Genomic DNA, 13,846 nt, shown 5'->3' with positions numbered 1-13,846 from the left:
AAAGAAATTGGGGTGTGGTGGGGGGATTGGAAATGACTCTGTTATAGATTATTAGCACATATAATCCTCTCTAGTGGAATCAATACCAGTAACATTTGTCTAATGGGAGACAGATGCAGGACATGTACATCATCAATATATTTAAATGTATAAAAAAGAACACGTATAGCCAAGAAGAATATACCTTACGTTATCATGTAAAGCGTTAGAAGCTGCCCAAACATTTTGCTAGATTTGAAACTTTCAGAGGAATTGAAATCATTATGATTTAAGTAACTACACTTAAAACTGGGCTTTAATGACGCGACGCGTTCAGACAGATTCTGGCAGGGGCGTTAGGAAACGTGAACCTCTCAGCCCGACGGGGCGGGCACGTCACATCTCCCTCCTCACCGAGCGCACGCACAAACCCGGACGAATCACGCAGACACACGCTGGACGCAACACTGGAAACAGCAGCAGACACGCGCAGTGCGCACACAGGGAGAAACGAGCTCATCTCTGCGGTGTCACGCAGTCCGGTCTGAATGTGACGCGTCGACGCTGAACGACAAACCCCGACCGGTGAGTCGATTGTTATTCATTCTGGATCCATTGTATGGAATTTGTTTGATCCGAAATGAAAGGATTTTAAATGAATCAGTGTGTTTATAATAATGGTAGCAACGTCACAGCTGTGCGTTTAAAGTTATACTATTGCACAACACGTGTTTTAATGTTTCCTGCAAATTGCAGCTTGGAAATGACATTTCTGGCCACAGATAAATAAAAAGTAATAGATTTGATGTATTTTATTCTGAAAGAGCTATATTTTCCACCTGTGCATGAGGATGAAGTTTGAACTGTCCTTTCCACGCAGGAACATCTTTGCTTTTATTTTATTGATTTAATTATTTTTGGAAAAATCTCTCCAGGAATGATTTATTTCCTGGAAGCTCCTATAAGTTTATTAATAATTACCGAAGGTCAGCAGTGAAGCAAACGGCATAATAAGGGATGATTGAGCTGTTTAAAACTTCCTAGCTGCTCCTGGTGTTCAGCAAAATGACAGAATGACTGATTGCAGGGAAAAGTAAACAGCCAAGTTCAACAAATCATAGATTACAGCAAAAAAAAGAGAAAAAAAAATAATCAAATCTTAGGAGCAGGTTTTCTTTAAATACTTATGCAAATTGGTTTAGAGGTCTCGTGCCAATGTTTTTTTTTTTTGTGTGTGTGTGTGGGGGGGGGGGGGGGGGGGGGGGGTTCTTGACTGACAGAAACAGGTTTGAAAGCATTCTTATTCAAATTCAAGTCCAGGCTTCAGGATCCTGTTTGAGGGAAATCCTGTTTGACAAACACCAGCCGCACAAAAGCACACACACACACACACACACAATATAAAGGTGTGCCCACAGAGTCAGGTGTTATTAAATTTTTTCTTTCTTTTTTATATGGTGGTGTCTATTGTTAAATCAACCTGCCATACATTCTAATGCCTTCAAGCAGCGGAGGCTCCTCAACCGATGGAATACATCCTGAAATAACATAATAAAGTGCGTCTGCAGAGAATTGAAAGGAGAATAATTTCCTAAGTCGCTGGTTGGAAATCCAAAAGATACTGAATCCCGCGTCAGGTTGTTCCCAACACGATGAGGTGGACCGTGACGACTTCCAGCGTTGAATGCAGCAGCCTTCTGATGTGATGATGACAGACAGCTGAGAAGCACGTCGGTGTGAAGACGCCTCGGCGGAGCCCTGCTGTTTTTCCATGCAACTGTAGCCTCACAAACAAACTGACTGGATAACAAACTGAATGCGGAATCCGGAATGTGTTCCTTTACAGCAGGACGTCTCTGCTTTTTTTTTTTTTTTTTTTATCTTATCTACAGTCAATTCCAGATTCACTTGACAGGAGCGAGATAATAGCTGTCCTGAATGAATCATGCTGTTCGGAGTTTTTCTTTCTTTCTTCCATTAAAGACACAGAAGGAAGCCGAGAGGTTTATCTTATCTTAGCTCCAACAGCAGTGCCAGTGGCTGCGGCATCGGTGGCCATTGACCCCCCCCCCCCCCCCCCCCTGCCACCGCCCCGCCAGCGTGCGAGCTGTCTGGACGGGATCCCGAGAAGGACTGCCACATTTCAATAACCCAAGATTGTGCCAATGGCAGTTGCTGTGGCTTTTCTGAAATAGTGAGCAGGGTGTCTCTGGGACACATATAGATACAGCAAATGTGATTCCAGCTGCCGCTGCGGCGTCCCGGTCGTAACGACAGGCCGGGCGGGTTGAGTGGATTCCTGCTTTTACGCTTTGAGCTGCGTGTCAAGTTGCCTGTCCATTGTTGATCGCAGCGACATTAGCCGTTACGTGGAATAAGCAGGTGATGAGGTCGCAGCTGTTGCTCTGTACTCCGTGGGGACTTCCTTAATCATGTATATGTGAACGTCATTCCACTTTTCTATTTGAAACGCTTCCGTCCGTTTGATTCTGTCCTTTCCAGCCTTTCCTGCAATGCTCCTGTCTTACGTTGAAACCTGGTTTTTATTTTAATAAGATGGCCAAGGTTGACTGCAAAGATACCAATCAGAGGAATCCAATTTAGTTTATGGGTGTAATTACAACGTAATTGCCAATATGCTCTCCTTTCCGGTGGATTCTATTCATCTTAGAATCATACAACCGATTTCTCAAACATCCAGCCAGTAAGAGTAAGGGAAATCACAAATAAGAGCAGTGTGTGTTGGTGTTGACAGTAGCGTTAACTCAACGGCCGACAGTCACATGGATGGCGCCAATGGTCGGAGAAGTTGTTAGTGCAGGTGGGTCCTCACTGACGTACTCATTTAGCGACAACTCGGAGTTACGACGGGCTTTCGGATATTTAATATTTAAAAGTATGTGTTCAGCGACGAGCGGAATGCACTGACAATGGCGTTGTGAGTACGTAGATATGTACAGTAATGGCCATTACATATGCAAATGTAAAAAAAAATGGGCTGTTGCTGGAGCCTATCCCAGCTTTTGTATGGGCGAGAGGCGGGGTACACCCCGGAAGCGTCGCCAGCGTTAATCAAGTTGTTAATCAACGGGGATTTCGTTTAACAACGAAGCCGTTTAGCGACGGGGGTCTTCGGAACGAACCCTAAAGCTCAGAACAAGTCCCCATGAGTGTCTTAAGACGTGCTCGTGCATCTGTGTGTCAAGAAGTGCTTTTGTTTGCACAGAGCTATAGTAGTTAGTGATTAAAGACTGGGCTGATGGCTGCCTTTTGGAGAGGCTGAAATCTTAGGCTGCCGACCACACGATGCAGAACGGGGACAGTAGCAGCTGTTATCAATCGAGCCTGCATCAAGCTACGGAAGCAGATTCTTCTCAACCGATAAGGTAGAGTCTGTACCGGAAACAAGAACGGTGCCAGGGATCCACTGTCTTACGCATAGACTTTGCATACATTCAGTTTAGGTGCACACTTTGTGAAGAACAGGTTATTCCGGGGGGGGGGGGGGGGGGGGCAGGGGGTCATGATGTATTTGGGTTTCATGGAAACTATAGTCAGCCATGTGAAAAAAGGTGTGAAGCACAGATGTGCCAGCAATTAAAGCAAACTGAAAATAATCAACGGTGTTGAGCTATTAGAGTCTCGGAAGGGGGGGGGGGCGCATCCATTCGCACAATGTGCACCGTAAGCAAAATTCTGTTAAGACTGGATCTTCAGGAAACAACCCCCCCCCCCCACGAGAGCCAAAAACAACAAGCTGCCAGGAAGACGGAGGGAGAGAAGGAAGTTCATAGAGTGTAAGGAGGAGGAGGAGGCGGGGCTCGATCCATTTCAAAACCCTCCAAGACAGTAGAAGCCCTACTGGGACCGCAGTGTGAGCTGCTTTTTAAACCCCAAGTCATGTGCAGTCTGCAATTTCCTCCCTCCAAAGTCCCTGAAGACGAGTGAAAGATCAGTTATCCGATCTTTAGCATGTAGCGTATTCCCAGAATCACGTCTCCCAGATAAATGGCAGACTTTAGAAGTGAACAGATACTCACAACATAGAGTTGATTCAAATAGGAAGTATATCAGCGAAGCACTGGAGGCTTTGCCGCTCTGCTAATTCATAGCAGAACTTCAACCACTCATATAATGAGTAGGCTACAGAGGAAATAGCCCTCTGTCTCATCAAAGAGGAGCGATGGTGGTGACTAAGAATCTATCCTTGAACGGGAATGAGTTTAAAAGTATCTGCAGAAGTCTTCATCACACATGGCCTACCAAAGGCATCAATTCCAGTGTTAAATACATTTAATTGAAATGTCCTGACTCCTTCACAGGCATCATTCGATGGGGATTCAGGGAGAAACGATGGGATGAGACTTTGAAGGAGGCGATCTCGTACTATTGGATTTCCTGCATTCATCTTGATTGCAAACTGAGAACAAGAAAAGTAAATGTCAATCTCTAATTTTAAGTCGTAAATAGTTCCTGCTTCTCCCTTTTGCAGCGGGACGTATTCTGTGTTCGCCGATTTGACAGATAAGGGATGCCGTGAGACGGCCCTCTATGCAAATGGGCCAGCGACTAAATAAAACTGCTTCTGTTGGACGCCATACTCTTTCACAGATTGCTGTCTGTTTCTACAGCTGTCCAGTTTCTTCACTCAGCTTTTGCATCAAGTCAGCTTGTGAAACGCGTCTTGGATGGCTCATCTCCTCCGGATATTATGTTTCATGACCTTTTCTTTTTCTTTTTTTTTTACTCCAGACTTTGAAATGATTTTTCTCCCATTATAATTGTGAACTCAGTAGTTGATTGATATTCGTCTTCTCTTCTTACAGTTGATGCCTGATTGATTTAGTGAACAATTATCTGTTGTTTGGCTTCATAATTCTTCCCGAATTCTCACTCGACCCAAACTCTCCTGTCTGACAGCGTGAGGTGGGCTGGTTGCAGTGATGCCCAGATCCATGAAATCCGCCTCGTCTTCTCGGAGCCGCTCCAGGTCCCGGTCGAGATCCCGCTCCATATCTCGCTCAAGAAGCCGCTCCAGATCCCGGTCCAGGAAGCGCCGCTACGGGTAGAGTCCCTTTTATAAACTATAGTCTCCTTTCTGAAGAAACCTTTGGTGTGGTGTTTGCTTTGTGATCAAGGTCAAATGTCTATTGATTGTTGAAGATGATCCTGGCTTTAAAACATTTTGCATAAACAAAAAAGAGAAGCAGGAAGTTTATTTGTCTCAGTCAACGAGCAGATCTGTGATAATCAGTGTTTCCTGTTAACAGCACGTCTGATTATTTTTTATTTATTTTTACCTGCAAGGACTCGTCTTTGCCGGGACCTAAAAACTGTTTTTCGTATGAGTGGACAGACCTGGCATGGTGTGTTTCGTGGATTTGGATTAGACCCAAACTCCTTAGGGAGAATTTCGTATCCACAGGAAATTGGTGTTTGAGATGGAGTTCAGCTGCAGGTTAGTCAACTTCAGGTAGAGGGAATTTTATTGCAGTTTGCATTGGATAGGAAGTCATTTCCATAGTAGTCGACCTCAGTGGAATATGAAAATATTGTAATATAGGGCCGTGTTTACTGTTTAAATCAAAACTCTCCGGTCGCCGTGAGATGCATGCTGGCTGTGGCGTCTTTTAAATTTAAGAGTGAGGCTTCAGTCTGGTGCTTTTGCCCTGTCTGGCAAAAATAATTAAAATGTAGCATGGCAGTAAAAAAAAGCATGATGGTTTCCTGGCAGCATGTTTTTAAAATCAGCATAAAAAAGAGACAAGAAAGGAATCGGATGGTTTTGGCCCCTCCTGATCCCACCTTGTGTGTTTTATGGGTGGGTTTGCGGCGAGCATGAATGTGCACTCTTTGCTTGAGTTGCATATACACAAAGACTCTGAGGCAATCGCCCTAAAAGCACAAACAAGCCATTTCCCTGCACAACATATCCCAACGTGTTTGCAAAGCACTTTCTCTTGGCTTCCTTCGAAAGTCCACAGCTTAAGACTTTTTGGTAAAATGCTCACCTTTGTTTGAAACTTATGTTCAAGAACAGAACTTACTTGCACAAAAGGCAGCATTTTGGTTTCTATATCTGCGTGATTTCTCAGCCGTAAATCCGAACGAGCCTCAGTAAACTGGCATAACAGCCTGTGTGTGGTTGACAAGCATAAATTATTCCAGTAGAACCCCCCTCCCCCATATGGTCCATGTGACTGTTTCCACCAGAGCTGGCCAGAGGAGATGGATCTGTAGCTCGCAGTGCAGCTCAGTACGCTGCCTTCTTTAACCACGCTTTACTCCAATGAAAAAACACAATTGGTGAGTTATATGGCTTTTATTTTTGTATGGCCTTTTTTTAAAGTACTTGCTCAAGGTACTGCTTTATACTCTCAATTCAGAATATTGCTGAATATGGAATGTTAAATAAATTTGTAGTTTAAAAAAAATATATATATATCTTTACTTCTGCATGAATTATATTAAAGATAGTAATTGAGGAATCAGCTGTTACCTTTTATTGGGAGAGCATTGGCTGAAGATGTCTTTGCACAAACGTAGAACTGAACTTGTTGTCACGTGTGCACGATATTTATGGACTTCATAAACTCCGATATGTCGGTGGAAAGTTGCGGACGCTGTGTTTACACGCTGTTCTCATTAAAAAGCCTTGATTTGAAGACGAGAGCATGCGGTGTCATTGTTATAATCTCCAGGCTGTTTTATGTCCAGACTGGGGGGGAACAGAAGTCTTCTTGTAGGACATGCAGCAGCGCCACCATGTGGACCGGTCTGATCGTAGCACAGCTCCGTGAGATTCCAGTTGTCTTCTGTGGGCTTTTTACATGCCAACATATGTTTAACCAATTTCAAATGATGTTTGAACGCTGGCTGCAACTGCACGCCTTGTTTTTTTATGGTACTGTGACATGTATGACTTTTACATATGTTACACGTAAAGCCAATGGTTTAACCAGACTTTGGTGGTTACATTTGATGTTATTGAAAGTGAACAAAGCAGATCAATCCGCTAAGCAACATGTTTTTGTGTTTGTCTACTCAGAGCATTTAGATTTAATTGGCCATCTATGTTTTATTAATTGAATCAGTGTGTCTGAATGTTCTGTACAAATCCGCCTGCTCAAAAAAAGGACTGTACCAAATTGTTTCCTTTTGTATGTTTAGAAATTGTGCTTTCGTGTCATTATTTTTGGGTCACAAACACAAAATTGAAGAAATTCTGTAACGGCTTCGTGCTTTTCTGTTTCCCCTAAATGTCGTCCACAGCTCGAGGTCTCGGTCACGCTCAAGATCTCTTTCTCCAGCTCACAATCGGGAGAAAAAATATCCGAGGGGATACCAGAACAACTTTGAGTTCCGGGGCTTCCACCGCGGCTTCCGGAGGCCGTACAACTTCAGAGGCCGAGGGCGGGGCTACTTCCAACGTGGACGCTATCAGCGTGGTGGTGGTGGTTATTATAATAACAACAACAACAACAACAACAACTTTCGCCCCAACTGGAAGAATTACAAGCAGAACCCTCATTGGCAGCAGCAACAGCAGCAGCAGAAGCAGCAAAACTATTCACAAGGACGATATTACAACCCTCAGAAACACTCAGGAAGCCCCTCCCGCAGTCACTCCCACCACTCTGACCGATCCGCCTCACCCGTATCCAGACACTCGCAGCATTCTACCGCTTCCTCCCACTCCTCCTCTCCGAAATGCAAGCAAGGCTTGTTGTTGACAAACCAAAACCCCAAAGATGTGAAAGAGGAGCTGTCGGCCTCTAAGGAGGCCGGAAAAGGAGGAGGAGGAGGAGGAGGAGGAGGAGGAGGAGATGGGGAGCGGGTGGAGCTCATGGGGGAGTCGGCTGGAGATGCCAAAGAAGTCAGAGGCGGTGAGAAACATGAGGGGACCTGGAGGAGCCTGAAAGACTGCAGCAGCAGTCCAAAGAGAACCGACACTCTAGCAGCACCCGTTGCTAATGCTGGTCAGGACAGTCAGACTCCTACCAGGTCTGGCCCCTCCCTTAAAAGCACCAACGACATCGGAAATGGCGCCTCCTCCTGGCAGACAGAGTGTAAATCATCCCCAACAAAAAAGCCCTCCCCTGCTGGGTTGAATCCAATGCTCTCCAGCTTTGACTTCTTCTCCAAAGAGGATTACCTGGATGGAGATAAAGCAGCAATCTCCATTGCTTTTGGAAAGTAAGAAAGATGTTTCCCTCCAATTGGCAAGTGTAGCTTTCATGTGGCTTTTTAGAAAAAATTCTGACTTCCATATGTTTATGTTTTCATTTCACAGATGAGACTTTTAGTAAAACTGCCTATTATTGAACAAAATCCAATTTGTGTTTTACGTACGTTACATTTGGGCTGTTGCATTTCCAGTTACACGCATCTCTTCATCTGTTTGTCATTGTTTAGGTTTTTGGAGGAGCAAAATAAAAAAGCCAAATCTTGGGAAAATGGGAAAAACACAGAAGCGAGTGAAGCGGATGTGGAACAGAGGAAAGTAAACGGCGGCGCATCGGCGTTTCTCTCCGACTCGAGAAAGAACAAAGAAGATGCGGACGGCGACGTGTCTCTGAGCAGCTTTTTGAAGGCTTCTCCTTTCTTGTCTGCTGAGGGGGAGGAAGAGGAGGAGATGGCGATCAAACCTCCATCAATGGCAGTTTATAAAAACTGGTATGATGGGGACAAGTCCTCTAAGCCGTCCCCTAAGCCAAAGAGCAGGATCCCTCCCTCAGCCCGGGAATTGTTTGAAGAATGCTTCAGCAAATGGCAGAGCGTGGCCTATTCACAGGTATCAAACAGCGACGCTGATGCCAAGGCGGGAGAGTTGCATCTCGGTCGAAACCAGGATAAAGGGGCTGCTTTTGCTGCCGCCCTCGCAAAGAAGGAGTTGGCGGGAAAATTTGAGGAACTCTCTGCAGGCAGGAAGATGGAAAAATCTCCCTCAATCCTATGCCCTCCACAAACGTCGGGGGGGAACTCAGACAGAGAGATATTTACGATCAAGAGCGAGGGCTTGCCGTCCATGTCCTTACGAAAGCAGGAAGCAAAAGTAAATGTCAGAATGGATTTCCTTGGAGAAAGCCTATTGAGGTGAGCCTGATGTGATGGATTCTGCCCTCGGGCTGGGCCTTTTATCCGCAAGTCATCGTGCACTTTGACAGAGAGCAACATGCCTACTTTGTCCTTTGTCCTTTTCAGCTCCTCCGATCTCTTAGCCGAGGAGCGGCAGCTGTCTCAGGATCTCGTGCAGGCCTCAAAAAAAGATCAGGAGTTCCGCTCCATCTTTCAACATGTTCAAAATGCTCCGTATCAGAGGAGTCCCTCTGAGCTGTTTGCCCAGCACATAGTCACCATTGTTCACCACATTAAAGGTGAGTCCGCAATCCTCGTCTTGTCCTCACATTTAGTCCTAAGCATATTCAACATCTTTTTTTTTTTTTTCTTTCATTTTGAATTGAGACTACGTTTAATCAGCCCGAGTCACTGAACAGACACTGAGCAACACATGCAAAAACAACCTAAACACAATCGCAGGTTCTCCCCCTATCTTGCAGGCTTTTCTAAAACACAACCATCCTAGCATTTCACCTGTTCACCAGGATTCAGTTGGATACGATTTCACATTTGGTATAAAAACAAAAACAAAAAACTCTCAACTTTGACTTCCGACCGTCTCCCCTTACAGCGCAGCACTTTCCTTCTTGTGGAATGACTCTAAACGAGCGATTCACCGTGTACCAAAAGCAAGCTGCAGAGCAGGAAATGATGAAGCAGAGAAAAAGCCCAGAAATACACAGGTAGACCCCTAATGAGTGACCGTCTCACCTTCAGTGTGCTGTGGCTTCATCTCCTCTTTGTAACAGCTTTCAGGTATTTCTTTCACCTTTCCTGCCTGAAAAATCTGCAAACTATCTTGTCTTATTTATTCTCATGCTCGGTGGAGGTCAGTTTTATTTTCCTTTTGCCCGATTTATGTTGTTGTTGTTGTTGTTGTTGGCAAAGCCAGTTGACGTGGCGTCCTGTGTGGGGGGCACGTTTATAATTATCTCGTCTTAACTTTCTTTTTTTCCCCCCCCACAGGAGAATCGATGTTTCACCCAGAGCTTTTAAGAAACACGCTCAACTTTTTGAGGCGATGAAAAGCTCAGAGGAAGGCACTTACAAGGTGACTGAACATTTTGCAGTATGAAAAACAAACAAACCGAACAGCAACAAACGAGTGAGCGAGCCACAGACGCCTTTAGACCCGCGCTCTCTCAAAGCCCGTGGCTTTTCTTGAGAGGAGATGCACAAAGTCTAAGAAATGCAAATGCGAAATAAGGCATTTTGTAATAGATTGCCTTCACACGTCATTAGACTGTGGGTGCAAGCCTGACAAAGGCCAATGAATCGTATGAGTTCAGAAATGGAAGCCACTGTGCCAAAGGACTCTAAGCAATTGTTTTTGTAAGTATTCTTAAAAACTTAAAAGAGCGGAAATAACAAACAAGCACTTTTATACATTTGTGCTCATCGTGTTTCCCTATTGATGCGCATGGACACGCCTTTAAAACCATGAGGCGCAAATGCCACGAAAGTGCAGTACACTTAAATTAGCATGAACAGTCCTAGCTTCTTGTTAAAGAACCGTACTAGTGGTTTTGCTATTCTTTCAGTAGGTCGTCACCTTTGAATTGCTTTGTTAGCTTAACAGATTCCAACAAAGCATAGCTGCAAGTATCCGCATTGGTTCCCCGCCTTCCAGGCGGCTATGGGTTTTAGCTCGTGCCAATATGACATGATAATCAACTCTCGATCGCTCAAAACCTGAAGTGGAAATGCATCACTGCGCATATTCAAGGTTCGTTTTGAATGTGACGATATATGCGAACGCACCACGCTACGGAGGCTGTGAGGGTCAAAACACATGGAAGACAGAAGATGGAAACATGCCGGTGCTGGAATCTAACGCTGGTGTAACACATCAGTGAAGAGGTTTAAGATGATTGCAGTTTGTCACCATATTTAATTAGCTGCCTTGAAGGTTATAAAAAAAACACTATAAAAAAAACATTTGCTTTGCAGAATAAACTAGATAAAAACATGCAAAACTACTAGTTTGGCCCTTTAAGTGCACTGGAAATGTGACTTTACTCAAAAGCTCCCCATTTAGTTAAAGAATCAAACAACAGACTAGGATTTATGTGTTAATCCAAAATCTGTCCACGACCTTGTGTTCTATTTAAATTTGCGCAGGACGACGGAGAGAAACTGAAGGGTGACCCGATGGACCTTCGCTTGGATATTGAGCGTCGTAAAAAATATTTAACCAACAAAAAGGTTTATAATCACGACCGAGAACGAGATACGGGAGATTCCCCAGATTGTAGCAGAGAGAGATCAGTGGAAAAGTCCTCCAAATGCCACAAGCGATCAAAGTACGTGCGTCTCTCCTGCACTCTGCATCTTTTCTTATTATCTACAATTATGCTCAGTGCTTTATTTAAAAAAAAATCTGGTGTGTGTTGCATTTTGAAGGATTTTGTGTGTACTATTTCTATTTTTTTAGGAAAAGTAAGAAGAAGAGATCTCGTTCAAGTTCGTCCTCCTCCTCGTCCGATTCCCAAAAAGAGGATTTGCCTCATGGCAAGTCCGATCCCAAAGATAAAGTCTTTAACAGGGTCCAACTGGGTCAAATGGAGACACCGGAATCGGTTGAAAGTGGAAGGCCACGTGGAGGATTTGTGAGTTTGACACACAAACTGATAGTTGGATGAGGACAACACTTTCATTAGAATGTCAACGTAGACGCGTTAGCTGTGTGTCGATACGTTTGCTACTTTTTCAAGTCCGTGTCTTTTTATTGAATTACAGCAAGTCCGAATTCGTGGAAGAGGCTGGAACAGAGGCAATTATCAGGGAAACTGTTCGCAAAGTAACAACATGCCAAACGTGGCAGTTCACCCCAAAAATGAAGACTGGGACCCAGAGTTCACTCCCAAGAGCAGAAAATACTACTTGGTAGGTTTCTTCAATTTCCCACTCATGTCTCCAGCCTCTGTTTAAATGATGTTGTTCAGTCTAAATGTATTTAGTTGATGTCTTGCCTCATCTCCAACTTTTATCCGTCCTTCTTTCAGCATGATGACAGAGAAGGAGAGCCTGACTACAGGTGGGGGGACAGCCGAGGGCGAGGAAGGGGATGCCTCTCCCCTGGAAGGGCGAGATTCATCATCCGGAAAGCCACCGGGGGTCCGAACACCAGTAGCCCCCCATGGGCCCATGACAAGTTCCAGCTCAACGGGGAGCAATGTGATGAGCAGGAAGAGGAGACACAACTGGACCACAAAGACGGAGAGAAAGATGGAGCCCATGCTTGAAGTGAAGCAATGTTCTGAAAATCTTAATTTTCCTCTGTCATTATGGGATCTGACTCAGCGGTTTTTATCCATCCCAATGAGTAGATTAAAATGTTTTAAGACTCATCCATCTCTAGGAAGACGTTTATGCTTTCACGCCAGCACAGGATAATCACTCTGACTGGACCATTTCCCACATGAGAATAGAAAGAACTAGTAAAAGTACTGTTTCAATGTGAACTGCTGTTTCTCACTTATGTACTTCTGTTGCTTTATATGGTAAACGTGAAAATTTCCAGCATTTTGGTATCGACATTTTTCTTGTATGACAAAAAAGAAAAAAAATCCTTTGTGACATTTGTATTTTGAAGTAGAAAAAAAAAGAAGAATTGCAACATAGATTAAATTAATAGATCAGCTTGTGCCTTACACTGCAGAAATGTTTTTTGTGCACGGGGTAATACAACAAATCGTTGCTCTGATTATTTGAATGCATCGACTCCAACTGCCCAGCTGGGTTGTTGTGCTGAGCTGCATCTCGTAGGGATTCAAAACGACAACAATAGATACACTGAACGTGCGTCCATCTATACATGACCCTGTTCTGACAATGGGACCAAAGCGTGTGGGGTCAAAAGTTACACTCTGCAGTTTCTCATTACACAACAATTCATTGGTATCAGCTGACCGTGGGACAACTTCCTGCACATATAATACGTTTTTGCTGTCAAATATTTCTATACGGCGGTACAGCTTTGTTCTCAGAGGCTTATCCTTTTTAGGTTATTGAACCTGACGGCACGCTTTCAAAGACACGGTCATTTTTGTCGCTGGCTAGGCAGGATTTCGACTTTGTCTGTGAAGGATGATTTGTTCTTATTGCCGTAGATAGTGGTGTGTTTTTCATTTGCTGTTTGCAGTCTTTTATCCGGCCCGAAGATGATTTAATAAATGGTGTAACTGCGTGCAGCTGGCTCAACGTTGTGGTAAAAGGGGCTTTGTTTAGTCTGCAGTTTATAGAAAACAGAAATATGGAATTTCTTATTTCCTTAAATAAATCTTTGGCTCATGTCTTTTTGGCAAACTGTCCATACATGAGTTTTTTTGTCTTGCTGTGGGTGCACTGGTCTTATTTGTACAATACAGGCCTACAGATTTAGCTGTTTAGGTAACACTGCTTTTTTGTTTTTTGTTTTTAAACAAGGTGTTGTTACTGTGTTTTCTTAGATGCTGTAAATTAAAGAGACACTGATTACTTAAATATTGTCTCGACGCATCTTTTATTGCAGTTTCTGTAAAACTCAAAATCAAAGAACGGCTTGTCCAAAACTTCAATCGGCCACGTGTCTCCCAGAACCCCCCCAACAGCCAATCAATCTCAAACAGTTTATTAACTAAATCAATATCCTCACCTATCAATGCTAGTGCTACATACTGATTGGGGCCCATTCACCAAGGCTCGAGTATAATTATTCCATCATACATTAACACGGACAAAAGAGAGGTGGCCACAAAGTACATTT

At 43.9% G+C, this 13,846-nt stretch overlaps 1 protein-coding gene across 1 annotated transcript; it reads left to right on the top strand.

Moving 5' to 3' along the window:
- Positions 1-487: 487 nt before the first annotated feature.
- On the top strand, positions 488-13,568 carry LOC137916410 (thyroid hormone receptor-associated protein 3-like). The gene is made up of 11 exons (XM_068759435.1): positions 488-564; positions 4,900-5,044; positions 7,252-8,175; positions 8,395-9,075; positions 9,184-9,356; positions 9,671-9,782; positions 10,066-10,150; positions 11,221-11,402; positions 11,534-11,708; positions 11,839-11,985; positions 12,105-13,568. Exons 2-11 carry the CDS (start codon positions 4,923-4,925, stop codon positions 12,342-12,344), a joined length of 2,841 nt encoding a protein of 946 aa, XP_068615536.1. The 5' UTR covers positions 488-564; positions 4,900-4,922; the 3' UTR covers positions 12,345-13,568.
- The last annotated feature ends 278 nt before the right edge of the window (positions 13,569-13,846 follow it).

Source organism: Brachionichthys hirsutus, unplaced genomic scaffold, assembly GCF_040956055.1.
Source record: "Brachionichthys hirsutus isolate HB-005 unplaced genomic scaffold, CSIRO-AGI_Bhir_v1 contig_760, whole genome shotgun sequence".
NCBI classification, from domain to species: Eukaryota; Metazoa; Chordata; class Actinopteri; order Lophiiformes; family Brachionichthyidae; genus Brachionichthys; species Brachionichthys hirsutus.
This window is presented reverse-complemented; position numbering and strand designations above follow the sequence as displayed.

Coding starts and splice junctions, on each gene's coding strand:
- LOC137916410 (XM_068759435.1), top strand. CDS start 4,923: ATGCCCAGATCCATGAAATCCGCCTCGTCTTCTCGGAGCCGCTCCAGG. Junction 8,176..8,394: donor ATCTCCATTGCTTTTGGAAA/GTAAGAAAGATG, acceptor GTCATTGTTTAG/GTTTTTGGAGGAGCAAAATA. Junction 10,151..11,220: donor CAGAGGAAGGCACTTACAAG/GTGACTGAACAT, acceptor AAATTTGCGCAG/GACGACGGAGAGAAACTGAA.